The 27,226-nt window shown below is 41.0% G+C and overlaps 1 protein-coding gene across 1 annotated transcript in view; it reads right to left on the bottom strand.

Annotated features, from left to right (window-relative positions):
* Positions 1 to 2,889: 2,889 nt before the first annotated feature.
* The window catches only part of ATG7 (autophagy related 7), a 132,097-nt gene continuing 107,760 nt past the window's right edge, over positions 2,890 to 27,226 (bottom strand). Inside the window, exon 18 of the mRNA XM_063121215.1 lies at positions 2,890 to 3,238. Coding sequence (XP_062977285.1) covers positions 3,206 to 3,238 — 33 coding nt within the window. The 3' untranslated portion in view covers positions 2,890 to 3,205. The remainder of the gene's footprint in view (positions 3,239 to 27,226) is intronic.

Raw genomic sequence — 27,226 nt, 5'->3', positions numbered from 1 at the left:
CATTGGAGAGTATTCCCGAGAGACACTAAGCTGTTTTGGACTCTCAGCTAATCAAGGCTGTAGAATTTCAAAACAGAGTTTCCTGTTTCACTATCTACAAATGACGTCTATACTGGTGACTCAGTGCAAGCTGTAGAGTACTAATTTTTTCCCAGTGTGAGTTCCAGTCTGTCATCAGAGGAACTGAATTTCCCCAGCAAAAGGAGCCTGAAGGCCATTATGCAATTTATTTCATTAGTTTAAATTAAAAGATTGCTCTTACATACAAATGAAAATTGTCCAGCCTATTTCTGCTGTTGCTAACATGCAGCTTTTGAAAGTTAGGCCCTTCCCCAAATCTACATGAATTTAAATGAAAGAGAACTTAGCCAATTATGGTACTGAAATACAGATAGTATTAGGAAGGTTCACTGAGTAGTTTTCTTCTATAGTTACTTGATAGGGAATCAGAAGATTTTTCATAGTAGTTAGAAATAAACTAAGTAAGGATATAATCCAGTGAGCAAGATGCAGCATTAACACATTAGCATGATCTGCCTACTCTGAGCCCCTCCAGTTTTGTGATTACAACTTTCATGTTGCTTCAGAAAGTGATCCGCTGAGTTCACACAACACACTAACCCACCCATGTGAAGTGTGGGATATCGTGTTGTCTGAACGAAGTGCATTTTCAGCAGGGTGGGTTATCACATTGTCTGAACGCCGCACGTTTTCTGCAGTGCGGCTTGTAAACCACCTTGAACAACCCAAGAACAAGCCATGGGTTCTCAAGGTGGCTTGTCCAAGAAAAATAAACCACACTGCATGGTTAACAAGCCACTCTGCAGAAAACATGCTGCGTTTAGAAAACACACTAACCCACCGTTAGTTAGTATGTTGTGTGAAACCAGCCGCTTATGTCCAACCTTGTCAGAATGAAGAATATGAAGGATTGGATCCAGACTTAAGCTGGATCAATTGCGCTCTCAGAAGGAGACCTCCCTGCCCCATCTTCCCAGGGCAACACATCCAGATGAAAATGCTAGAGGGAAAGTCAGGAAACCCTACTTCAGGGTGTGAGCTATAGTGTGGGGAGGAAGAGGAGACCTCCAAAAATAGGTCAGAAGGACCTTCCGTCCTTTCTCTTGTGGAAAGTCCCTCTGAACCAAAGTGTTAGGCTGCTGGTATGAATATTCTACTTAGCTGTTTCATTGCTTATGTGCTGAAGAGGGATAGAAAAATAATACTAATATTAAAAATAGTAAGCAACACAGATCTCATTATTATATCCTATGGGCTGTGGAATGCTAGGAATAGTAAGACTTCTCCCTATCTTTTTCCTATGCATAGGATTGTGTCCTACATGTATTAAATTTAAATTATTAAGATTTAAAGGTTGATAGCAGCCTTTTGTTTCTCGATAAAATTACTAAAAAAAATTCAAAAAATGAACCTGGGCATTATTTGGAAATTATGGCTGGAAAGCAAAGAATATCTTAGCACATCCAAGATCTTGGGTGAGCCCCCTAGAATCTTGTACTTTTTCTTCTTTGAACCTCTTCCCTTATGCCATATCTCAAACGGCTTTTGAAATTCCCCAAGTTTCTAGAGACATTTGTCATGGCACAGGAAATGGGTGGGGGGAGCACCTTTTTGGGAAAAATCAAACAAAAACCAAAGTCAAAAGATCCTTTTGGAATATGTGACTAATGGTGCTTTGGACCCAGGCCTATGAAAATATTTTGTGAAGTGATCCAAAAGGTTATGGAATTGTATTCTTGATTATGGGGAAACGGAGAAATGAAGACCAAGCTGTTCTCTTTAAGACACAGATATCTTTACAATGAACCAAATTTCTGTTACCTATCGGTCTCTGAGTTGGAAAGCTAGTGCCTTCAAATGGAAACCAACTTACAGAAAGGAGTGTGATGGCTGACTGTTACTACCCTAAGGGATATGACACTGTACTTTCACCATTCAAACCTGTTACAGTACTGGAATGAAATTCAAGGTTTGATAACAAGAGCTCAGTCATATTTCATCATTGACTTGAGCTAATCCCATCTCCTTTTTTTAATTGGTGATAAAAGCTGAAAAATGTTTTGTGTTGCCACGTACAGAAAGAAGAACCAGGTGCATGCAAAACAGCTTGAGGTCTATCCTGTCAAAAAGGGTTAGATCCAAATTATCACATTAAAAGCAGACTTTTAAATGCTGTCTTCTGATTTTCCATCCTCTCCCCCTTTTCCCCTAGCCCTGCCCTGCCCTGCCCCACACTATAGTCTACTCCAAATCAGCAGAGGCCCCAACAACTTGATGGTGCATTTTCTGGGAGCTCTGGAGACTGGCAGGACGGGAAAATCAGCTTCCACATGTGGTAATCTGAATCCAACCCAGTGACCTGGTTCACAGAATCAAGACAGCCCACTGTGAATTAGTTAAGCCACGATAGGTTGCAGCATGTGCCTGTGCTTGCCTGGGGGGATTTACATAGTTAACGCCGAGCTGCAGTTTGTTGTGTTGTCAGAACCCAGGGATCGTGGGTTATTTGATGGTTAAACAACCTTCACATAACCCAACAACAGAACATGAGATATGCAAGGGTTATTTAACCCTTGCATTACCCATGGTCCACAGGTTCGCACCTGTGGCCAGGCTCTGAATATTCAAAATGGCTTCTGCCACATGCCACAGTCCACCATGGCTTAAATAAGTCATGGTGGTCTGTTTGATCATTCAAACTGTTCCAGCGTCTTTTTGTACACCAAATATGTAGGCCTCTTATTTCTTCTCAGTATGGCTAGCTTCTTATTATCCAACTCAGAAACAATTACACATTGACCATAAACCCCTGAAATGGTTCAAAGGTGAATTAATTCAGAATGTTTACTTAAAAATTCAAACTGGGAGAAAAAGAAACAAAGTAGTTTACTTAAGAGATATTTTAAATATAAGCTGTGTTTAGAAACAGAAAAAATAGAAAGAATTTTAAATTTTAACTGACTTACAGGTAAGATATATATATATACACACAATAAAAAGAAGAGTTACACTCACAGTAGAGCTGATTTCAGATTGCCACATTGTCCCATCCTTACCAAAGATGTTTATGTGTTTATATTTGTAACACTGAGAGTTAAGTAAGCAATCTTTAACGTCAAATGACCAATAAAAGGGCACCAACACAACCCTATGTAGGCAGTCTTCCATTTTGTTCAGTGGGCTTTCAGAGTGTTTCATCATCGCTCATGTCCCAGATCTGTAATGAAAAAGAAAGAAAAATGCAATTCAGTATCTTTGACTTTCTTTGATATCACCTGTACAATTGTAAGGTATGGAGTATATCCATGTCATCCTGAAATTATGTGGTAGCATAAACCAGAACGCTTAGTTTACAAAACATCCCACTGGAATGTAGACATTAACTGCCAGAAAACTACCCAATATTTTAAACAAAGGGGCAAACCCACTTATCACACAATAGCTTATTAGGAGAAAAAGAAAAGCTAAACTTTTATATTGATTTTGTTTTCTCTATTAATTATGGATTTCTCCTTGTGTGTGCATAAGTTGCTTCCAACTGCATTTTGTGGTGGGAAGGGATGTTTTTATATTTACTGAATAAATAATAAGGTAAACACCAAACACGTTTTCTAAATTCAATGCAAAGTAACACGAAGGAATATTTTAATGACAAAAGAGTTAAGAAACATCATATTCAACATGAGAGATGGCCAATGAAAATAAAAACGACCAATTCACCAAGTCAAGACCAAGGACGTGGAAGAGAAATAGGAACAAATCAGTGACAAAACCTATGGCGATTTGTGAGTTATGGTTGAACTGAACACACAGACATCTCCGGCGTGAGCCCCCTGATTTTTCACACTTTCTATTGCAGCCTTTTTCAAAAAACACATTGACCTTGGTAAACAATTACCCTTCTGCAGGGGTGTGGCACAAGCCCTTTAATTCCCTCTCCAATGTGTAAACCTTGCTTGACTGACCTGACCAAACTGCTTGGTCCAGGTCTGGGATAATCTCCGGAGACAGACCTTAACACAGACAACCATTACCACGAATGATGAAGTAAGTGAAAGAAAACTGCTGTAAATCAAAGTGAATAAATACACTTGCACATGTATGTAGGACAGGGGGCCTTAACCAGTGGGCACATTTGGGAATTTGAGAAACTTCTGTGGGCACAATCAAAAAATGGCTCCCACAGAGGATGTGGCTAGTCACAATGGCTGCTGTGGGGCCCTGGCTAGTCTAAAGATATGTAGATCTCTCCCCCCTCCATGTTGTTCAGCATCTACATCAGGAGTGGGCAAATTGTGGCTCTCCAGATGCTTTGGCCTACGACTCCTATTAGCCCTAGTCAGCACAGTCAATGGTGAGGGATGATGGGAGTTGTAAGCCAAAATATCTGGAGGCCACTCTTGATGTAGATACTGAATAACATGGGGAAAATGGTCTACATGAAACCACTGGGAGAAGTCATCCAGAGTCAGGCTGCAGAGATATCCATATGCAGATTCAAAGCAGCTCTATCTCTCTTTTCCAGCCTGTCATCCCAAGGAGGCTGTGCAACTCTTCAACTGGTATCTGGGGGGATGGCATTCTGGAATGAATGGGGGCAAACCAGCTGAAACTGGAGCCAGACAAGATGGAGGCAATCTTCTGTATATAGCAGCCTTACCCAACGTGGTGCCCTCTAGATGTTTTGGACTTCAGCTCTCGTCAGCCCCTGCCAGCATGGACAATGGTCAGAAATGCTGTAAGCTGCTGTATAAGAAAATTGGCTGATATAATTGGAGAAGTGTGACTAGTCTTGGATGGGTTTATATTCCCCCCATGAAGGACAAAGTCTGCAGCTTGGAAGTTCGCCTGGACTCGGTGCCATCTGTGGAAATGCAGGTGATGTAGGTGGTTAGGTGTGCCTAGGCTGGAACCCCATCTAGATGATGATGATGATGATGATGATGATGATGATGATGATTAGTAGTAGTAGTAGTAGTAGTATTTATATAGCACCATCAATGTACATGGTGCTGTACAGAGTAAAACAGTAAATAGCTTGACCCATGTGCTAGTTACATCCAGGCTAGAATATCAAATGCACTTAATGTGGGGCTGCCTTTAAAGACAGTTTCAAATCTTCCAATGGAGCAGAATGCACCCTTACAAGTGCTCTTTGGGTCCAAGCAGTCAGAGGAATGTACCTGAAACATTGTACCAGTTTGATTGGTTACCACTGCATTTCTGGATCTATTTAAAATGTTGGTGTTGATCCTTAAAGCCCTACATCTTGGTATCAGGTAATTTCAAGGAGTACCGGCACCTTTAAGATAAGATAAAATAAACATGTAGAGACAGGGCCTTTGCAGTGGCGGCTCCATCTTTGTGGAGCTCCTTCTAGAGGCACGTAACTCTGACCCCATCAGTGCTGGCCAAAGCTCTGAAAAACCCATTAGTCTGAGCTAATTTTAGTTATAATGCAGGGCTGAATGTTTTTAATGGCTATTATTGCTGTTTTATGCTGTTTGTCTTATACTGACCCTATAATTTCTTTAAATTACTTTACATGAGTATGGTGTTGGCCTTTGGAATGAAAAGGCTTGGCATTAAAAGATTATACTGTCTTCAAACAAATAAACACACACACACACACACTACTTAAATCAGGGAGAAAGAAATACTGGTAAAAGTTATCTGTTCCAAGAAAAAGAAGGTAACCTGCAAAATAATTTGTACAAACTCATTCAGGCTGCAATCCCAGGGCATCTCAGGAGTCACAGGATTATTTGGATCTTCACCTCCAAGGTGAGGAGAGAGATCTGCCTTCGGAGCGCTGTTTCGACTTCTGATCTCACTCCTGCTCCTCCAGGATTAGGGTATGGAGGTTGGGGACGATTTGGATCCTTTGGAGGTTTTGGATCCTGCAGATCCAAAGCCCTCCTGGTATGCCACTATGCCCCCAGCATAGAAGGAAATGTACACACAGACACACATCCCGGTAGCAGGAAGGTAAGGAGGAGGACACCACTCTTCATTTCCTCCCTGACATGCGTCCAGCAGGGTTTAGGATTATCAAAGTTTCCGACATCGGAGCACTCCAAATTAGGAGGTAGGAGTGCCTTGCCAAAGTTAATTTTTGAATGTATTTCCTGAAATGAAGCTACAGTTACAGCTTTTCTCAATAAAGGAACACAATGGACCCTGGTTTCTATGTGTGAGAACGCCAGAGTAGAACAGCCTCTAAGACTTGTTTGTAATGTGGTAACCAATTAAAACAGTGCATTTAGTATTCCCCTCCCCCTCGGCTCATTTTAGTCCTGTATGTCTCCCAAGATAATCAACCCAAATGCAGCAATAGGTAATTATGGGGAAGGTCAGCAACAGGAAAATCATAAACTAGATGTCAAATTTAGCCTTTACCGGAGAGAACTAAACTTGAATAGACTATATGAATGTCCCAGTTATGGTCTGTTTTAAAATATTTTGGCTTATGTTTCAGTTGCCTACTGACTCATGCAACATTGTAGAAATATATATACTCCTGTATTTGTGAAATTATTAGTATTATTTTCTCATACAACAGGAAGGAGGGAAAAATAGGCTATTTCCCCCTCCCACAGCTTCCTACTCAATCACTGCTACAAAACAATTCTAGGTGAACTGAGTATTTTTATGTGGAACAATGAAGGCTTTTCACCTCCTTCCTGCAACAAAAGTGCCTGAAAACAATTACTAAAAGGGAAGTGAGAAGACAGACAAGGATCTATGAGGTCAAATGCAAGGAAACTGTAGCAAATCGGTCCCAAGAATACAACACTGTAAGATTGCATGTGTACAATTCCTCTATTGTGTGAACCTCTGGAGTCTTACAAATATGGAATGTGCATTTTCTTCTCTTTGTGCAACTTCATGCTACTGTAACCCTGAGTAATCAGAACTACCGTTTGTCCATGCTTCGGAAATAAGCACGGAGAACTGCCTTGCAGGATCAGGTACAGATCCACGTAATATTGCATTCTGTTTCTAACAGAATTCTGTAGCAAGTTTAGTAGCTGCTCATTGCCCAAGTTGTACTGAATACGTAAGAAAGGATGAAGCTGGAGGCCACACTGGCTTCCCAAACAAAGAGATAGGACATTTGATATTGTTGTTATTGGTGCTGATTGTCTAAAGTAACATCTACATTTGGGCCATGTCAGGGGAGATGCAACAGAAACTCTACAAGTTTTGAATACCACTGCAGGAACCAAGACTGACACTCTCTAAACCTGTTAAACATTTCTGGAACTTTGATTATATCTGTTTTGATGAAGTGGGGGTGTTTATGATTCTTATCACAGATATCTATTTTTTTCAAAGAGATACAGCAGTTTCTATTTTTCCATCTAAACTCTTAGGCTCTGCTTTGATATACAAAACCTTTAATCCTGTAACATCGCAGCTACGATTTCACAGATCTCCTGTCTGAGGAACAGGCTGTCTTTTGTGACGGCGGTTTTAGGCTACTTGCAGTATAAATTAATGTCCTATTGTCCTTCAACTTTCTCTTCTGCTAGGCTGCCATACTTCTTTCTCTTCTTTTTGTGCCATTACTTTTCATTCACAGTGTATTTCCCCTACACTTAGTTTTTATTTTCCTCTTACTCTATCTCCTATTTCATCATGCTTTCGTCTCATATTTTACTCCAAAAAACTCAAACAATATTTTCCTCTGGCTTCTCCTACTAGCTTCCTTTAATTTCATTTGTTTTCATTGTCTATTTCTTTCTCCCATTACTCCACTTTCACTTGGAATGTACAATCTTTTCCCTTCCTCAAAGCTCAGTATTTGTTCACTTTATCTCATCTCACTTCCTTCCTTCTTCCCCTTGTTTTTAAAATCTTCTATCATTTGGCATTTTCTCAACTGCCCATGTTGACCTAGTTTCTCCACTTTCAAAATGCCCTCTTTATTGACTCTTCTACTCTTCCTATCATCCACAGTTCCCCCACATATATTTCTAAACTTCTGGAGCACGTTGGCTATCTTTGAACTCTATTCTGTCCTCCAAAATCTGGTTTTCATCCATTACATCCCACCGACTGCTTTGACTAAAGTTTCCAGTGACTTTGTGCTTAAAACAAAAGCCTACATTCAGTTCATATCCTTCCGAACTCCTCTATTGCCTTTAATGAAATACTCACAGCTACTCTCAAATGACTCTTCATAATCGTGGTTTTCAGCTTTCCATTTTTCTGGGTTGCAGTCCCCGGTAACATGTATCTATTGCTAACAGCTTATCTTCCCACTTTTATCAGCTGCAGTTCTTGAGGGCCCTGACCTTGTCTTTCTTTCCCCCCACTCTGTATACACTTTGGTGCCTGAATCTGCTCTTTGTGGTTTTCGCTACTACTTATATACTGATGTCAGATCTTTCTCCTCCATCCCTTTCCCTCCTGTTCACAATATTTTAAATATACAAGAACCATAATAAACACAAAATGGATGCTATGAACCAAATTTTAACTTTGGAAGTCATAACAAATGACTCTGGTACCGCTGCCTCTCCTCTTCCCCAGACCTTCCTTTTGGGGAAGTGAGTCTTTGTGCTTGCCCAGTCTCAGAGATAATAGGATCTTGTTGACTTATGATTCGTGCTTAAAGTAGTACATATGTCCCAACTGTGTCCCAACTCAGGACCAACACTGCTTTTTTATGTAAAAGAGGCTGCATTTACAGTTCCGTTCCTGTTGCTCATTTAACTGCATCTGTGTAATTTCTTTGCATGTTTAGGACACATTTCCTTGGAAGATTATACATCTGATGCTTACTCATGTAGTAAGCATCCATACTGGAAGGAAGTAGACTGCTGAACTTTACAGTTTCTTTCTTTCTTTTTATAAAAAGGTCAAAAGGAATGACGTGCTAGTTTCATTCCTTCTTTTCATTGTGAAAGGGTAGTGGGTTGATGATGAACTAAACTGCACAGTGGTGAATTATTCTAAGCAAAAACTATTCTCTAAGTCATAGAATCATAGAATAGTAGAGTTGGAAGGGGCTTATAAGGCCATCAAGTCCAATCCCCTGCTCAGTGCAAGAATCCACCTTAGAGGATACCTCCAAATGTTATGGACTACAATTTCCATCATATTCCAGTCAACTGTCAGTGATGATGGGGGTTGCAATGCAATATCTGGAAGATGGCAGGTTGCCTACCTCTGATCTAAGTGCTTAAGCACTGGACCAACGTTTTAGGCAAAAGACAAGTTCCTAAGAAGCATAAAACAAAAGCAGGGACAACAGAGGGTGAGGGAAGAAGGGTCACAATAAATGGTTTATCGTGACATTAGAACGCAGCCCATATTGCACTGAGACATACAAGCAGCTTTTCAAATGATCTGCAAGACTGACATCCCTAAGAGTGACATAAATGGACTACTTAACATGAATTTACAAATCCCTTTATACAGGGGTAATATCCAAGTAAACCTGAACTGCATTCTAGCATTATTGATATAGTCTTGCAATTTCCAATTCAAAGGCAATAGTATTTATTTATTTATTTATTTATTTATTAAAACATTTGTATTCTGCCCTTTATCACAAGGATCTCAAGGCAGCATACAGGTAAAATCATACAAGCAATATAAAACTATAAATATACACAGCAAAAAACAAATTAAACAATTAATAAGTTAAAACCAGTATAGAATTTAAAAACAGTAAAACTAATTAAAACAATTAAAACTATGTACAGGCTTGGTGCATTTAGCCATGAAAAGCTTTGTTAAAAAGCTATGTCTTTACTTGGCGCCAGAATAGAGTCAGCATTGGTGCCAGTCGGGCCTCCAAGGGGAGGGCATTCCACAGCCAGGGTGCCACAACAGAGAAAACCCTTTCCCACGTCCCACCATAGCATATGTCTCATGTTTGTGGGAAGCAGAGGAGGGCTCCTCCAACACACCTCAAATCTCAAGCAGTCATATATAGGGAGAGGCGCTCCCTCAAGTATCGTGGTCCCAAGCCATTTAGGGCTTTAAACGTCATTACCAACACCTTGAATTCTGACCAGAAGCGAATAGGCTGCCAGTGCAATTCCATTAAGATTGGTGTTATGTAGTCTCTGTGAGATGTACCAGTCTGCAGTTTAGCTGCTGCATTTTGCACTATCTGCAACTTCCAAGTCGTCTTCAAAGGCAACCCCACATAGAGTGCATTGCAGTAGACTAATTGGGAAGTTACAAGTTCATGCACTACTGTGGCTAGGTTATCCCTGTCCAGGAAAAGCCATAGCTGGCGGATCAGCCGAAGCTGACCCCAAGTACTCCGGGCCATGGAGTCCACCTGGTCCTCCAGTGACAAGGATGGATCTAGGAGTACTCCCAAGCTACGCACCTGCTCCTTCAGAGAGGGAGTGCAACCCCATCCAGAACAGGTTGCTTACCCAATTCCCAGACTCAAGAACCACCAATCAGCAGAGCTTCCATCTTATCAGAATTGAGCTTCAGTTTATTACCCCTCATCCAGTCCATTACAGCCTCCAGGCACTGGTCCAGCACCTTCACCGCCCCTGCTGACTCCGACGACAAGGAGAAGTAGAGCTGAGTATCATCAGCATACTGGTGACACCCAATCCCGAAACCCCTAATGATCTTTATATAGATGTTGAACAGCATGGGGGATAAAATAGAACCGTGTGGCATCCCACAGCTTAATAGCCATGGGTGGAACAGCCCAAAATGGGCTATGTCGCAAAGCTGCAATGAATTCTCTCTAAAGAGCATCTTAATACAATGAGCAGATATGCAGCACAAGTAAGATTCCTGGCTTCTTCTTTCATGAATACTCTTCTTTCTCAAATTTACCCCAAACTGAACATTTAGAATAAAACTATATTATTTATAACTCTTCAATATACTGTGTCAGCTGAAAAAATACCTTATTTTCTAAGACCTTGTTCAGGTGACACTCTAAACCATGGTGGTTAAGCATTTTGAGCTAAACATTATAGCTTAGTGTGTCATGTGAACCATGACTTAGCATGTCATGTGAACCATTCCAAACCACGCTCACTAACCATTTGCTGCAAAAGGTTTAGCGGCCTAACCATTGTTTAGTGTGTTGTCTGAACAGGCCCTAAGACTTAAGATGGCTAGTTTATCTGAACACAAATGCACAGAAACAAATCTGGTTCATAGTATTTAGATGATGCATACCGTATTTCTTCGATTCTAAGACACACTTTTTTCCTTAAAGTAACAGCTCTAAAAATTGGGTGCGCCTTAGATTCGATGGCGCCTTAGAATCGAAGAAATACGGTAATTACATTTGTCGAGTCTGCAGCAGGACAGGCGGGAAAAGAGGGTAGGGGGTGAAGAGCGAGCGAGAGAGAAGGGAGTGGAGAGAGAAGCGGGGGGGGGAGAGGGGCAACGTCTCGGAGCATCTCAAATGTTGCCGCCGGGAGCCGGCTGGGAGGGACCCCAGCTCCGGCAGGCCAGCGAGCTTCCAAAGAGCTCGGCCTCGCCTCTGTTAAGGAGATGGGAAGCGGAAGAATCACCTGAGCAGCGCTGGTTGGGCTCGCCCGCCCACCCCCTCCCGTCCGTGTGAATGGTGCAGACCAGCTTTTGAATGCATGTGTGGCTGTCCGTTCCCAGGCAGGGGATGATTGGTTCCTGCTTCCCATTCATGTAACCTGCCTCTATGCGCGAGCGTGTGTGTCTGTGTCTCGCTTGCTCCCTGTTCCTCTCCCCCTCCGCTGCGTGTATGTACCGTAAAATTGCTTTGCTGGCTGATTGGAGAAATTTATTTTTTCTTCGAATCAAAGCTTTTTTCTTCTGTTGGTGGCACTGAAATTAGTGTGCGCCTTAGATTCGATGGCGTCTTACAATCGAAGAAATACGGTATTAAGAGTTGTGATATTTATGCATGGTTCTACTCCTTGGAAGGCTAACAGCACAAACTTATACTTTTCATGAAATTTCAAAATTGCCAGTTTCGCACAGCTACATTTTTTGAAGTGACGTTGTATAATTTCTTTAAGTGTTACTACCACCATTTAAGGTTTAAGGACACTGCATTGTGTCAAGAGGTGTCTCTAAAACACCATGTGCTCTCCGTCTCAAGTTCAAGGGAAAAGCAAAGGAGAAGAGCACTGTTATCATTAAGACCATGAGGCCAATAACTTCTAAGCTCTCTCCCCTGTAAAAGTATAAGATGGGTAGCCAGAGGGGGATACCCAAGTCCAGCAACTAGAGTGTAGCAGGCAAAACACTGATCAACAGATGCCCAACGGGGTGGTGGTGAGGAGGGTGTGCTGGGAGGAGAAGGCATTAATTGCCTTCCCCCCCTGTGTATGTATTGGGGGCCGGCAGAAGACACTTTAGTTATTAGTTGTGTTTTTATTTTGCTTGCTAAACTCACTTTTGTGAAGCTTCAAGAAGCAAATTTCAGTCTGTTGGATTTAAAGACTCAAAGACACAAGATTGTACTGTATAGCTGTAATACATGGCCCTGGACTGGCAAACGCTCCAATCCAAAGTAAACAGGCTGCAAGAACAGCTCTGATCATCTCTCTCTTTACTTTGGCAGCATTTAACTCAGCTCCCTAAATATAGATCTTGTTTTGTGTAAATTGGCCAGTTCTTGCTACAGTGTCTATTAAAAAGATATATTCTGCCATTCAATGCCATATATGCTCATCTGATTCTTAACCCTTCTCAGCAACACACAAAACATTTAGCTAAACAGTTTATCATTTTTATCTCTTGTGGGAACAAAACATTTTGCAAGAACTAGGAGGGCAGCATTCATTTCCCCAAGCCAGCTAATCATTTACATTTTCAAAAACAAAAGAAGCTGTGAAAGTGTGTGTGTGTGTGCGCGCGCATGCTTTCCCAAGTGTTATGAAAGAGGACCAACTCTTTTTACTAAAATCACAAAAATTACCAAAAAAGAAAGAAATTAATTTAAAGTAAACACAATGCTTCCATTTACAAATACTCTCATGGTGGCTAACAAAAATAATAACAATAAGTTAGATTTAGAATTAATCATACCTAGAGTAGACCTATCGAAATCTATGGCACTTGCGTTATTATTAAAGTGAACTTCCCTTGACCCAGACTTGTCTATCTGGAGGCCAGTCTCAAATGTTTCTTGGCTAAGGTGTTTTGATCCATTTCAATTGGGATTTCAGCTAAGATATTGAACTGAGACTGCTTTGGTCACCTTGGTGGACGACCTATTCCAGGAACCGGATAGGAGCAGTGCCCACCCTATTAGTTTACCTGGACATCTTGGCAGCTTATGGATTGCCGGGCCTTGGGGGTGTGGTTTTGCAATGGCTCTGGTTCTTTCTGTTGTTGTTGTTGTTGTTTATTTATTTATTTATTTATTTATTACATTTTTATACCGCCCAATAGCCGAAGCTCTCTGGGCAGTTCACAAAAAATATTATTATTATTGTATTTATTTGTATCCCACCTTCTGCCCAATACTGGGCCTCAAGGAGGCCTTACAAAATATAAAACATATATATTTTAAACCTAGGAAAAGAAATGTACAACATTTTTTTAAAAATTACAATATTAAAACATTAAACGTTTAAAACACATGACAATTTTACAAGACCTTAACATAGATGGAGGACCAGATTATTCTCCAAAGGCCTGTCGGAACAAACAAGTTTTTGCCTGCTTCCTAAAGCACATCAAGGAGGGAGCCAGTCTAGCTTCCCCGGGAAGAGAGTTCCAGAGCACTGGAGCAGCCACTGAGAAGGCCCTCTCCCATGTTCCCACCAAGCGCACCTGCGAAGATGGTGGGACTGAAAGAAGGGCTTCTCCAGAAGATCTCAAAGCACGAGCAGAGTCATAAGGGAGAATACGGTCTTTCAGATAACCTGGACCCGAGCTATATAGTGCGTTATAGGTCATAACCAGCACTTTGAATTGTGCCTGGAAACGGACTGGAAGCCAGTGGAGCTGTTTTAACAGGCGAGTTGTATGCTCCCTAATGGGCTGTATCCAGAAGGTAGTGTTGGCCCACGGTGTCCCGTAGGGTTCTATCTTGCCCCTCATGTTATTTAATATTTACATGAATTGAAGAGTCCATATGCAGCTTTGGAGTAAGGTGCTACCAAAATGCTGATAACACTCAGTTCTTTGTCATCTGATATCAAGGAAGAAGTCAAAACCTTGCCCAGGTTCAATAATGGGCTGGATGAGGGTGAATAAGCTGAGATTAAACCCAAACAAGACAAAGCTGTTGGCAGTAGAAAGCCTGACTCAGGATCAGGATCTAGCCTGTTCTGGAAGGGTAGTGCTCCCCCTAAAGGATCAGATTAATAGCTTGGGAGTGCTCCTTGATCCTATGCTGTCTCTGGATCTTCAGGTGATAGTGATGGCAAGAGGATGTTTGTCAACTGCACTTGATGCACCAGCTGTTGGTCTGCCTTGATAATGGTTATTCATGCATTGGTTATATCATGTTTAGACCACTGCAAAGCATTCAATATGGGGCTACCCCTGAGGAGCTACAACTAGTGCAAAATGGGGTAGGTAGGCTGCTAACTGGTGCATGATATAGGAGCATATTACACCTGTCTTGAAAGACCTGCACTGATTTTAAATTGATTTCCAGTGCTCAATTCAAGGGGTTGGTTTTAAGCTTAAAAGCCCTCAATGGCTTAGTGCCTGTCCTGTCTCATTATAAACCTGTACGCCACCCTGAGATCCTTGAGATATAGGGCGGGATATAAATGTTTTAATAAAATAACAAATATGAGTATTTGGACATGAAGGAGAGGCCCTCTTAAGGACTATTAGTAAGGCACGTACAAAAGGGCTTTGTGGAATGTGCTCCCTCAAGAACTACGATTGGACCCAACTCGCTTGGCTTTTAGGAATCATAGAATAGTAGAGTTGGAAGGGGCCCATAAGGCCATCAACCCCCTGCTCAATGCAGGAATCCACCTTAAAGCATACCTGACAGATGGTTGTCCAGCTGCCTCTCTAAGGCCTCTAGTGTGGGAGAGCCCATGACTTCCCTATGGAGGGTGTAAAGACACATTTTTTGCATTCAGACTTCTAAATTATGGAGTTGATGTAATGTTTAAATGTTTGTACTGTTTGTAATGTTCTTGTTTCTTTGTTTTGAGATTTTCTTGTTTTAAATTGCTGTGCCCTGCCTTCATGGCTTTTTAGCAAATAAGGTGGTACATAAATGTTCATAATAAAATGCTGTAAGAGATATGGAACATTTGAAATGAACAAACTACAACCATCTCTGCAGCAGAAAGAGGGTAAGCAGATACGTTTCCATACCACCACAAAGTTCTCAATGGTACGATACACTTATCAGATCAGGATATATCAACTGTTCTACATTTGTCCTTTTATGATTTCTACTTGCACCTAGAAAGAGAGATGCCGGGCTTTGGCTGTGTACAGACGTCACTTTAAACTATAACGGGTTAATAAACTGCTCACAGTAGGTTATTTTGAAAATTAGCTAATGCTATCCCTCATATGATCAGACAAATAAACTGCTGTGTGTGGCTGGCTTATTAAACTACTCTGTGTCATCTGAGTCATCCCCTTCCTGCCCCCTGTCCTGCGGCAGTCTTGCTGCCAGAGCAGTGGTGCTGTTTCACCCATTGACAACATCACAACAACTTGTTTTAACCTTCCACAATACCCAATGAGAGGGGGAGAGATGTGGGGTAAAGTACAGGGGCTTAATTCAGCAGGAGCGAGACAAAACTTCATACACAGCATCGCCCAGCAGGGAATGCACGCAGGCAACAACTGCACAGTTGTTGCCACCCAAGCAGGCAACAACTGCACAGTTGTTGCCACCCAACCAAGACAGTGTTTGACCCTTGGGGAGATTGCAGAGCATGCTGCCGGGGAAAGGGATAGGTTGGGGTCAGGCTGCGAGGGCGAATATTTGCTAGGCATATCACAGAAACAGAGATTTGCTGGCTGGAGGAAAGCAGTGGGAGCAAATTTGACCACTTTTTCCAAGCGACTCTGCGGGTGACCAAAATAACCCACTGTGACCCCACATGGCATGATAACCCATGATGGGTTAACTAATCCACTCTACAGACTGTGGGTTATCAGAGTGGGTTATTTTGGCCTAATAAGCTGTCGTGGATTAAAAATAAACAGGTGACAAGATAACCCATGATGGGTTAATTAAGCCATTGGCTTATTTAACCCATCATGGGTTAACGTGATGTCTGAACCCAGTCTTCAAGTCTGTATTGAAACATGAATCTCAAGATATGGTGTTGAGGAAGGGATTAACCAATGCACTGGTTGTATCTGACAGAAGTCACTCTTTGCCATAGCCACTATGTGCATCTAAGATACCATAAGAACTTAGGAAACTGCCTCACACTGAGTCAGACCAGTGGGTCCATCTACCTTAGCATTGTCTGTATTGAGCTACAGGCCTTCCAAAGGTGGATTCAAGAATACTCTCATACTATGAACCCATCACTTCAGAAACAGTAAAACCACTTCCTCCAGATTGGACTAGCATTACCTCCTTTTTCCTAAACCCAGATTGATTTTTCCTTAGGAATGCTGGCTTCTGTTGATTCAGAAGAAAAGCTCTATTTCCGAATAAATGGGTTACATCCCATGCTCTCTTTACATAGTTCTAAACAGCACAACAAAACAAAATATTACCTGCAATATACTCCAGGCTAAACTAGAATTACACAGGTGTGTTAGCAGATGGTGGTTTATTCTGAGACATGTTTGCAGAAAGTCATTTGGTAGTGAACAAACATCTATCCAATTTTTGCTTTCAAGTACAACTTGCTGTCAGTGCAAATATAATCAAAGAACCAGGATTAAAACCATCTCAGAAAAGCCATTTCGTTATGAAAATACTGACTTTCTAATAATTGCTCATGTCTATTCAGTGCATCCTAAACGTACAGAATGCTAACAGGCATCAAACGTTTCATACAAATACAGGGGAAAACTCTTCTAACTGGCTTAAAGCATGACGTGGCATGCACAGGGTCGTACTTAATTTATGAGGTCGGTTTCACAACCATCTTAATTGTTCAGGGCAGGCAAAATGTGTTGAGTCATGTCTGCTAAGGTGCAAAGGAAGTTGCAACATATCTGTACTATGTCTTTCCACACAGATCAATTGCTTTTCATGGTCAGGATTTTGAATAGCTATCCTCCAGCCAAAACACACACACTTATTTAGGTATCTTCACTCACACAGCCCTTACTCTCAGATAATAATTTATAATAGAAACTTGTGTTTGTTTGTTTTTTACAATTATGAACAAGACCATGTGATCATTGCATTTTACATAGATGCAACATATACCGTAAGGAATTTGTGGTGGAAACAACTTCCTTAAGAGTGCCTCACATTGGTCTTGGCCTCTGTTCACATCATTGCCCCTCATCCCATTATGTTTTCCTCTATTTGATCTGAACCTTGTCCATCAAGGCATATCTCTTTGTTTCTGTACTGCTTTGAAGACAACATACACAAATATCAGTACAGGGATAAACAGGGATAACTGGCAGAGGCTTATATCCAATAAACTTCTCCCACTGATAGAATAGTTTACATGAGCAAAATGAGAGGGGTGCAATCCCTCAGGGCCCCAGAGCCCCCTGCTCACTTTCCCCTCAAATCTGCTCTGCAGGACACATTTGAGGGGAAATTGAGCAGGGGTTTCAGGGATCCTCTAGATCCTCCTCCTCCCTCCCAATCCCCTTTCCTTTTGTGTCATGTCTTTTAGATTGTAAGCCTGTGGGCAGGGACTGTCAAGAAATACTTTTGTAAGCCGCCATGAGAGCCTTTTTTGGCTGAATGGCGGCATAAAAATCCTTAAATAAATAAATAAAAAAATAAACAGTGGGGGGTTTTGCGGGGGAGGGCTGCAGAGGGCTGCAGGAGGAATGAGAGGTGGGGAAAGTCCCACTGTGCAAGGGAAAGTCCACTCACACCATGTTGGATTTCACCCAGAATGAGGAAAAAACAACAGTGTGGCAGCTGATGTTTCAGACCATTTGTGATTACTCTTACAAGCATTCCCTGGGCCTTGGGCACTTATTTATTACTTGGAGGGCTGTCTTCTGAACACCATGGCCAATACTGAAGATTTGGTCTGGGTTCTCCCACTATCGGAAGGTCAATGTGAGTGGGGCCTTTTCAGTTGTGATGCCAACTTTGTGGACTGCTCACCCGATGGAAGCCTGTCTGACCTCTTTGTTTTCTCCTTGTCAAGACCTGGCTGTTCCAGCAGGTGTTTGGTGAAGGTTGTTTTTTGTTTCCATTGTGACTTTCCTGCTCAGCTTTATTTTTATTTCTATCCATGGGTTATTCTTATTAATGCCTTTTAATGTTATGGTGGTTATGATTACTTATTTATTAGCAATACTTATATATCGCTTAATATAATAAAATTCCTAAGCGGCGGTTATGTGTTCATTTTATTATAAGCTATTTTAAATTTAAAACTCCTAAATAAATCAACACAGATTTCTAAAATAAACAATGCTTATATATTTCTGGCCAATGTACTGGCTACATGAACTTGTTTTAATCAATTAAATGGGTTTATGCCAAATACACAAATCCCTTTGTATAAATATATATAAAAAAGAGAATTGATGATGGCTGTTTGACCTTTACAGAATATACAGTTATAGCTATTATGAGGTAACCACAATAAATATTCTTCAAATATAATTCAGTCTTGAAAATACCCAAGAGTGAACGGGTAAACCTTCCTCTGGATCTTGCTGTTTCTTTCCCTACTGAAACCTTTTCCCTTTTCTGAAATTGCACTTCTAGATGCACACTGTGAGTCTTCTTTACTATTACCTTTCTGGCAAGGGGATGCCCCAACCTGTTATTTAATACACTAGGAAAAGGGGTTTCAAAACCAGTCGAAGATTAAGTAAAAGGAACATTCCAACCTGGCCTGCTTCTTCACAAGAAGAACTACTTGCATGCAGTCATGCTGTAATCCTGAAGGCATAACGTCCCTTGAATTGTCTGTCCTGACAATAGGAGGAGCACTGGTTATTTTTTTTATTTTTTCTAAATGGTATTAAAGGATACCAGCAGATATAAGTGCAAGTTCTCAAACGGCTATGTCCTGATCTGCACTCCAGAGCTGACGCTCATCAAAGCTCAGAAAAAGTGTTGGTTGATATGATACAGACAGCAGAACACTGGTCATGGAAGCTGAAGTCCAATAAGGAGTATGCACTTGATCACACTAGTAGTAAGTGAATTACTAGAGGTCTCGAGATTTTTTTGATTTTTTTTTTAACGGACCCCAGAACTGTTGTTTTTAAACGGATACTGTTGTTTTTATACTCTTAAAAATTTTGTATACTTTTTAATGTTCACTGTTTTTAACTTTTGTAAACTGCCCAAAGAGCTTTGGCTATGGGGCGGTATATAAATGTAATAAATAAATAAATAAATAAATAAATAAATAAATAAATCTATCTCAGCTTAGTATTCCCATAAAAGCAGGTAACTTTTCTAATGACAAATTTACTTTTCATATAAAACAAGAAGTGTGAAAATAAATACTAGGAATGCTTTGTGTAGTGGGGGGTGATATCAAAGAAATATGTCTGTATATATTTAGGTTAGGTAATCATCATTGGACCTTACCTGATGGCCTAATGATATAAGGTAGGGGTATTAATGTAGTGCTTTTATACAGATTAATACATGCTTGCGCAGGTTTAAGTGAACAAGCATGTATTTATCTGTATAAAACACTGTATTTATAAACTGTATTTATAAACACAGTATTTATAAACCCCTACTTTATAACACTGGCCAATTGGGTAAGGTCCATTATTCTATTACACCATCTGGGGAGCACTTTTAGTGGATTTAGGTGAAACATTAAAAATGGTGGAAAATATAGCCCCAATCTCTTGAAAACAGGCAGGCTGCAAAAACTGGTTTGCAGTCTATTCCCTGAAATGCGCCCTGATGAAAAACTGCAAAAAAAATTATGGAGAACTCTCCCCACTCCTTCCTAAGTTGGAGGAGCTGCTTGCTACCTAAATCTACTGAGAAAAGTAGTTTCTAGTTGATGGAACAAAAATCAGTTTTTGAGCCCTTTTTTTTTTAATGGAACCTGGACTTAACCTGGAGAATCCTGTTTTCAAAACTGACTGCACCTTGGAAATTAATGCTCCCTTATGAGCATAGTTGTCTGTTTGTCTGTAATAATTTACTATAGGACTATGAGTCAGCCTCCTTACAAAATCTAATGACATACAGAAAGATTTGTGATTCATAATAACATATTATAAGTGGGACCCTACAACAAAATGCTGCAGTGTGTCCATAGTTTGCCTGTGTTATCTGAGCCTGTGGCCAGGGGTGACTAAAAACAAAACAGTCACTGCTTACTTAAAAGTTTGGGTCTAACTTACTTTTTAATCTCTTTTTTTGGGGGGGGGGTAACATTTCAAAAATACAATCAGTTGTGAGTCTTCTGCATGTAGCTCGATACTAGATTTGTCCTGGGAAGAAGTCTAAATGGGCCATTTAAACAGACTGAGCTTTTCTGCAAACTGAGAGATATGGGGGATTTCTGAATGGGAATCCCAAACCAGCCTCAGCCCCATCTCTGACCTGCAATATTAGCAGTGAACTACAATGCAGGGCTGCTGCATGCTTCTCTCTCTCTCTCTCTCTCTCTCTCTCTCTCAGCCACCCACCTGCAATAGGAGCACAGGTGTAAGGTTGTTGTATACTACTTCCTCAGTCCAATTCTCTAGGCCTCTTCACTTCCTTGCTCTTACTGAAACCTGGCTTCCTGCCCATGATACCGCCATCTCTGCTGCCCTCTCTCTTGGAGGACTCTCTTTCTCTCACTCGAGTCACCCAGAGGGTCGGGGTGGTGGTGTGGGTCTTCTATTATCTAGTCTGTGCCAGTTCCAGCCTCTTTCCATTCCACCATCACATTGTTTTTCCTCCTTTGAGGTACATGTGGTGAGGCTTTTCGCTCCTTTGCGACTGCGGATTGCAGTTCTGTACCGCCCCCCAGGCTCGTCCTCAAAATTCATCTCTGATTTTGATTCGTGGCTGTCCTTTTTCCTCTCTAATAACTGTCCTACTCTTATCTTGGGTGATTTCAATATTCATGTGGATGACCCTCAAGACTCTGCAGCTCTACGATTTCTCTCATTATCTTCCTCTTATGATCTTAAGCTTTGGTCTGATGCTACCACACATTCCCTTGGACACTGTTTGGATCTTGTTCTCACTCGGAATTGCTGTTTTGGACTTTTCTACTGCTGACTTTCCTTTGTCAGATCATCATGTAGTTTCTTTCATGATTACTCATAATCCTCCTCCTTCACATCCTGTTTCTCGCTCTTGTCGCGACTTGCAATCTATCAATTATGAGGCTTTTTCTCAGTCTCTAGCCTCCTCTCTTCCTTCTGTCTTTTCGGCTGTCTCCTTGGACTCAGCTGTCTCCTTCTTTAATTCCTCCTTATCTTCAACTCTTGATAATCTTGCTCCATCTACAACTCGGATAGTTCGCCCTGCTCAACCCCAACCGTGGCTCACCTCCTTCATTCGCTACCTTCGCTCTTGTTCCTGGGCTGCTGAACGCCTTTGGCGTAGGACCAGGGACTGGGCAGACTTTGTCCATTACAAATTTGTACTCTCCTCTTTCTCTTCTGCTATTTCATTGGCCAAACAGCAGTATTACTCAATGTTGATCCAGTCAAATGCTAAGCATCCTCAGTGGCTCTTTGCGTCCTTCAATTCTCTTCTGAAGCCTAATCCACCATCTCTCCCCGCCTCTCTGTCTGCTAATAACTTTGCCTCTTTTTTCAATGCTAAAATCCAAACTTTTCGCTCTGATCTGGCCAGCTCTGCTCCTCTTCCAGTTCCTGTTCCTCATCTGTCAGTTCCTCCTGCAAACTTCTTTGCATTTCCTTCGGTCTCAGCTGATGAACTGTCTACAATACTGCGCTCTTCGAAGCCTTCCACTTGCTCTCGTGATCCGATTCCTTCTCGCGTCTTTATTAATCTTATCCCTGCTATCCTCCCTTCCTTGCTTCATATTATTAATTTTTCTTTGTCCTCTGGTTCATTTCCTTCTGCTTTTAAACATGCTACAGTCTCTCCTATTCTCAAGAAACCTACTCTTGACAGGCTATCTCTGTCTAACTACCGACCTGTCTCTTTGTTGCCTTTTGTTTCAAAGATCCTGGAGCGTGTGGTCTACTCTCGTTGTCTTGATTTTCTTTCTAGTAACTCCGCTCTGGATCCTTTTCAATCTGGATTCCATCCTTTGCATTCCACTGAAACAGCCCTTACTAAGATTACCAATGATCTTCTTATTGCCAAGTCTAAAGGCCTTTATTCCGTTCCTATTCTCCTTGATCTAACTGCAGCCTTTGACACGGTTGATCATGATCTTCTTTTAGATTCCCTTCATGACCTTGGATTTTGTGGCTCTGTCTATAACTGGTTTCCCTCCTATCTAGCGGGTCGCTCTTTCAGCGTGTTGGCTAATGGCAGCTCGTCTTCTTCTTTTCCCCTTTCAGAAGGGGTTCCGCAAGGCTCGGTGCTTGGCCCGTTGTTGTTTTCTTTATACATGTTGCCCTTGGGTAATCTTATTCAATCTCATGGCCTCCAATATCATCTGTATGCCGATGACACACAATTATATCTTTCATCTCCGGTTCTTTCTCCTGATGTTCACGATCGTATCTCGGCATGTCTTTCAGATATCTCAGCTTGGTTGCTTCATCGTCGTTTGAAACTTAATATGGCAAAGACTGAATTGCTTGTTTTTCCTCCTAAACCTTCTCTTCATCTCTCTTTCTCTCTTACTGTCAATAATGTTACACTTACTCCAGTCAAGGAAGCTCGTAGTCTTGGCTTTATATTTGATTCCTCGCTCTCCTTTATTCCTCATATTGAGACAGTAGCTAAATCCTGTCGTTTTTTCCTGTATAATATTGCCAGGGTTCAATCATTTTTGTCTGTCTCTTCTGCCAAGACTCTTGTTCATGCATTGGTTATTTCTCGGTTGGACTACTGCAACCTTCTTCTCACTGGCCTTCCTTCTTCTCACATCAGTCCGTTTCTGTTCACCACTCTGCTGCTAAGATCATCTTCTTGGCTCGCCGCTCTGACCATGTTACTCCACTGCTGAAATCTCTTCATTGGCTTCCAATTCACTTCAGAATCCAATATAAACTTCTCCTGTTGACCTACAAAGCTTTTTACTGTCTAGCTCCTTCCTATCTTTCCTCTCTCATCTCACACTATTGCCCCACTCGTGCTCTTCGCTCCTCTGATGCCATGTTTCTCACCTGCCCAAGGGTCTCCACTTCCCTTGCTCGGCTTCGTCCTTTCTCTTCGGCTGCCCCTTACGCATGGAACGCTCTTCCAGAACATTTGAGAACTACAAGTTCAATCGCAGCTTTTAAAGCTCAGCTAAAAACTTTTCTTTTCCCTAAAGCTTTTAAAACTTGATTTTGTTCTGACTTTTATACTGCCTGTTTGGTGCATTCTCTTCCCCTCCTTATTGTTTTATTATGATTTTATTAGAATGTAAGCCTATGCGGCAGGGTTTTGCTATTTTATTGTTTTACTCTGTACAGCACTATGTACATTGATAGTGCTATATAAATAAATAAATAAATAATAATAATAATAATAATAATAATCTGCAATGTGGGAATAAAAGCAATGGATAACACTGCAGGGCTTCTAGAACCTACTCACTCAGCTTTGGCCCAACCTACTGGAAGGGTCTAATAGTGCTATATGTTTTAACTGTACAGGTTTTAATCTGTAAAATCTGCCTTGAGTCCCACTATTGGGGAAAAGGCGGGATATAATAATAACCGAGCACCTATGCTCCCACCCCACCAATTCACTTCTGCAACTGGCACCCATCATTTGCGGAGTTGAGATCTAACTCTTCCAGGGGGCAACTGGAAATGAGCAAAAATGCTCATTTCTGGAACGGGGCAGGTCAGTGGAAGTTCTGCTGACTTGTCCAAAACCCAGAAATGAGTGCATGTGCTCCTTCTGGGGCTTCCTCTAAGAAGCGTTAAATCTTCATTGCGCAAGCGGTGGGGTTCTGCTTGCGCAGCGGAATCGGCTAGGGCTTAAATATCCTGTCGCATTCTGCCCTTGGAGCCTGAGCAGCAGTATTCAGAGTGAACCACATGTCCCTTCCTTCTATCCCCCTTCCTTCCATAACCCCTTCCAACCTGCAACAAGGGGACAATGAGCTGCACCTGCTTTGGAATTTCTATCAACAGAGTTATTTCTCCACATTTCACACGAAATAACAGCCGAGTTAGAAAGAACAGAAAATCTTTTCATTGTGGCTAACTTTTTGGAGGATTTTGGGGGGGGGGTGTGCGGCTGAGGATTCATGCTAACAATTTTTTGTAGGTTTCTCTTGTTATATAACTATTTCTTCTAGCAGGAAACATTTTTTCCTTAAAAAAAATAACAGCACAAAGATAAATGCAAACACACACACACACATACAATACACACACATATATATTTCTACGTTTCTGGTGCAAGAACCAAAGTTTAGAGAAAAAGAATACACAATTTTAAATCATAATAGCATGATGGGTGCTTGGCTGTATGTGCCAGCCGTGACAGAGCACACAAACTAGTCTCCCGAGATTCTATAGTGGCAACATTTTACTTGCAGCAAGAGATGTAATCAGATATTTAATTTGGTTCCTGGCTTCATAACTAGTTGTAAGATATTTTTAGGGCATACTCCATCAAGCGCTGAAGATGAACAGCCTACATGTGAACACTGATTCTGCAATCATCCTACAGAAATGAATGGATGATGTGAATGAATAGATCTTAATGTACTACAGACAGCTTCCTAGCATAAGGCACCTGAACTGCACTATCACAATAATATTTTCATAGGACTCCAGTTGTCCTCCTTCTTCAACCAAGAGAGTAGTTTTAGGTATAAGGTTTAGACTTGAATAGAGGTTGATGTTCTATTTACTCTATAAAAAAATCCTCCAAGAAACCATAACATTTTGCAGGTTCAGTTATAAAAGCATAACTGTAGATTTTCAGAACTTTTCAAATATTAGGGGACATTTTGAACGTTAACAAATGACTAATAATAATAATAATGCTGGAAGGATGGATGGCCAGATGGCTAATTAGGTGACAAGCAGTGGGAGCTCAGCTGAACAATTACAGGAAGATCAACAGTTGTCATTATGATAACGAATGGCTTCAGAGTTCGTTATTGAAGTCATATTCCCAAAGGCTGTGGTAGTGGGAATTTACTTCTGAACATAGCCCTTTAATATTGCTGTGTCTGTTTTGGCCTTAGGCTACATATTAGAAATGATAAAAGAAGTTCTTTCATACTGTTTGAAAATCAGAGCAGTTGCACTGCCAGTATCAACATGACAAAATGCTTTTGGCTAGAAAGAGAGCGAGGGAGAGAGCGCTCTGTACTAAGTACCAGACAAGTGTGAACAGAAACTTTCTTAGCCAATCAAAGCACAGCCTTATCTCATCACACACTGTTTTCTACCTTCTTATATTTTAGCCAGATTTAGTAACTGTTGCTTTGGCAGTAATTACAAAATGAGTTCAGCACAATTATTCTATCATCAAAAGGTGAAGTACTGCTTTCAGGGCCTTTTTTCAGTCAGTTCTGTGCCAATGTAACCAGGGCACTTCCTGTATAGTATGAGAAGGGAAGTTACGCAGCAAGGGAACTCCTTTCCTTCGGATGGGAAAATGTCATATTTTTTGCTGCATTGCAGATAGAAATCACTGTTCTCTATTTTCCTGTTGAAATCTGGAAGTATTTTCATGGGCTCCGCATTAAGATATCTCGTTGCTGTACCAAAAGTTAGGGAATGAAGTAAAGACGCTGCACAGGTAACCATTGGAACACCTTTGCTGAGGCATTTCTTTCCTCAGGTCAAAAAGGTTGGATTAGATCAGGGTGAGCAAGTTTTTCAGCAGAGAGCCACAAGGCAAATAAAGAGTTGCACTTGTTTGGAGAAACACTATTGCCTCTAAACCGTAGCTTAACAGTATAGGCCTGCTCAGACAACACGCTAAGCCATGGTTAGGCCACTGCCCCTTTTGCAGCAAATGGTTGGTGAATATGTTTAAACTGTGGTTCTGTAGTCACCATGGTTAGGAATGGTTCATACAACATGCTAAGCCATAATGTTTAGCTCAAAATGCTTAACATGTCATCTGAACAGGGTCTATGGAAAGAAGTCTTTACAAGTCTCAAGCTTGCAACCTCCTCCATCCTCTCTTTCTCTGGAATGGCTGTGTGCAGAAGATTGGAAGCATCCATTTCTGTGGTGTTATTTTTTTGGGGGGTGGGGGTTGTTTATACTAACTGTAGTTTGTCATTATGTCCAAGGACAAGCTATGGTTAGTGATCAAGGAAGGATCAGAAGCCACAGTCTGATCCTGTCTTGTTTCAATAAACCATAGTTTAAACTACCCTCACTTGTTCTTGGTGGATGTAATAAATAACCCATTAGTTTAAAATGAGTCTCCTCCTCACAACTGCACCAAAAGGAGAAGAAAAGCTACGTAGGATCATGAAAAGAGATTTTTTTCTCTTTCAACAGAAGATCTGCATGCCATATCACGAACTGCTTTTGAAATTCTTCTTGGTTTCTAACATAGTTTACCATGTAGTACTACCATTAGAAGAAAACAACTTCAAAACTCCTTTTGGCTCACAGACTTAGTCCCCTAGTCCTTCAGCCATTCTCTCATGCTTCTGTGAAACACTGCCATTAACCGATGGGGGAAATGCAGGTTTACTTTTTCATTTTTAAATTGCCTCTCTGTTACACACATCCTGGGAAATGTAGAAAGAAGACTAAACATACAATTAAATTGTACTCATATGGTATACTTTTCCCCTTCAAAGGAAAAAGATGGCAGCCTTGGAGTGCAGACAACAATTCATATCAGGAAAACTGTGCATGAGGAAAGATTAGCACTACTTCCCCAGTCCTGTTCCAAGTCCGTAATACTACCAATAATTTGAATAATTCCATTTGACATAGTTAAATGTAAAACTTTTATACTTATACTACTACTATAACTCTATTATAATTCATATTATATGTTTAACACCAACCAGTTTAATAGCAACTGAAGATTAAAGAGGTTAATGAGTGACAAGACCATGTCATATAT

This window comes from Elgaria multicarinata, chromosome 3, assembly GCF_023053635.1.
Source record: "Elgaria multicarinata webbii isolate HBS135686 ecotype San Diego chromosome 3, rElgMul1.1.pri, whole genome shotgun sequence".
In the NCBI taxonomy this organism is placed as follows: domain Eukaryota; kingdom Metazoa; phylum Chordata; class Lepidosauria; order Squamata; family Anguidae; genus Elgaria; species Elgaria multicarinata.
Note: the sequence above shows the minus strand (reverse complement) of the source record. Positions and strands in the feature narration are given on the sequence as shown.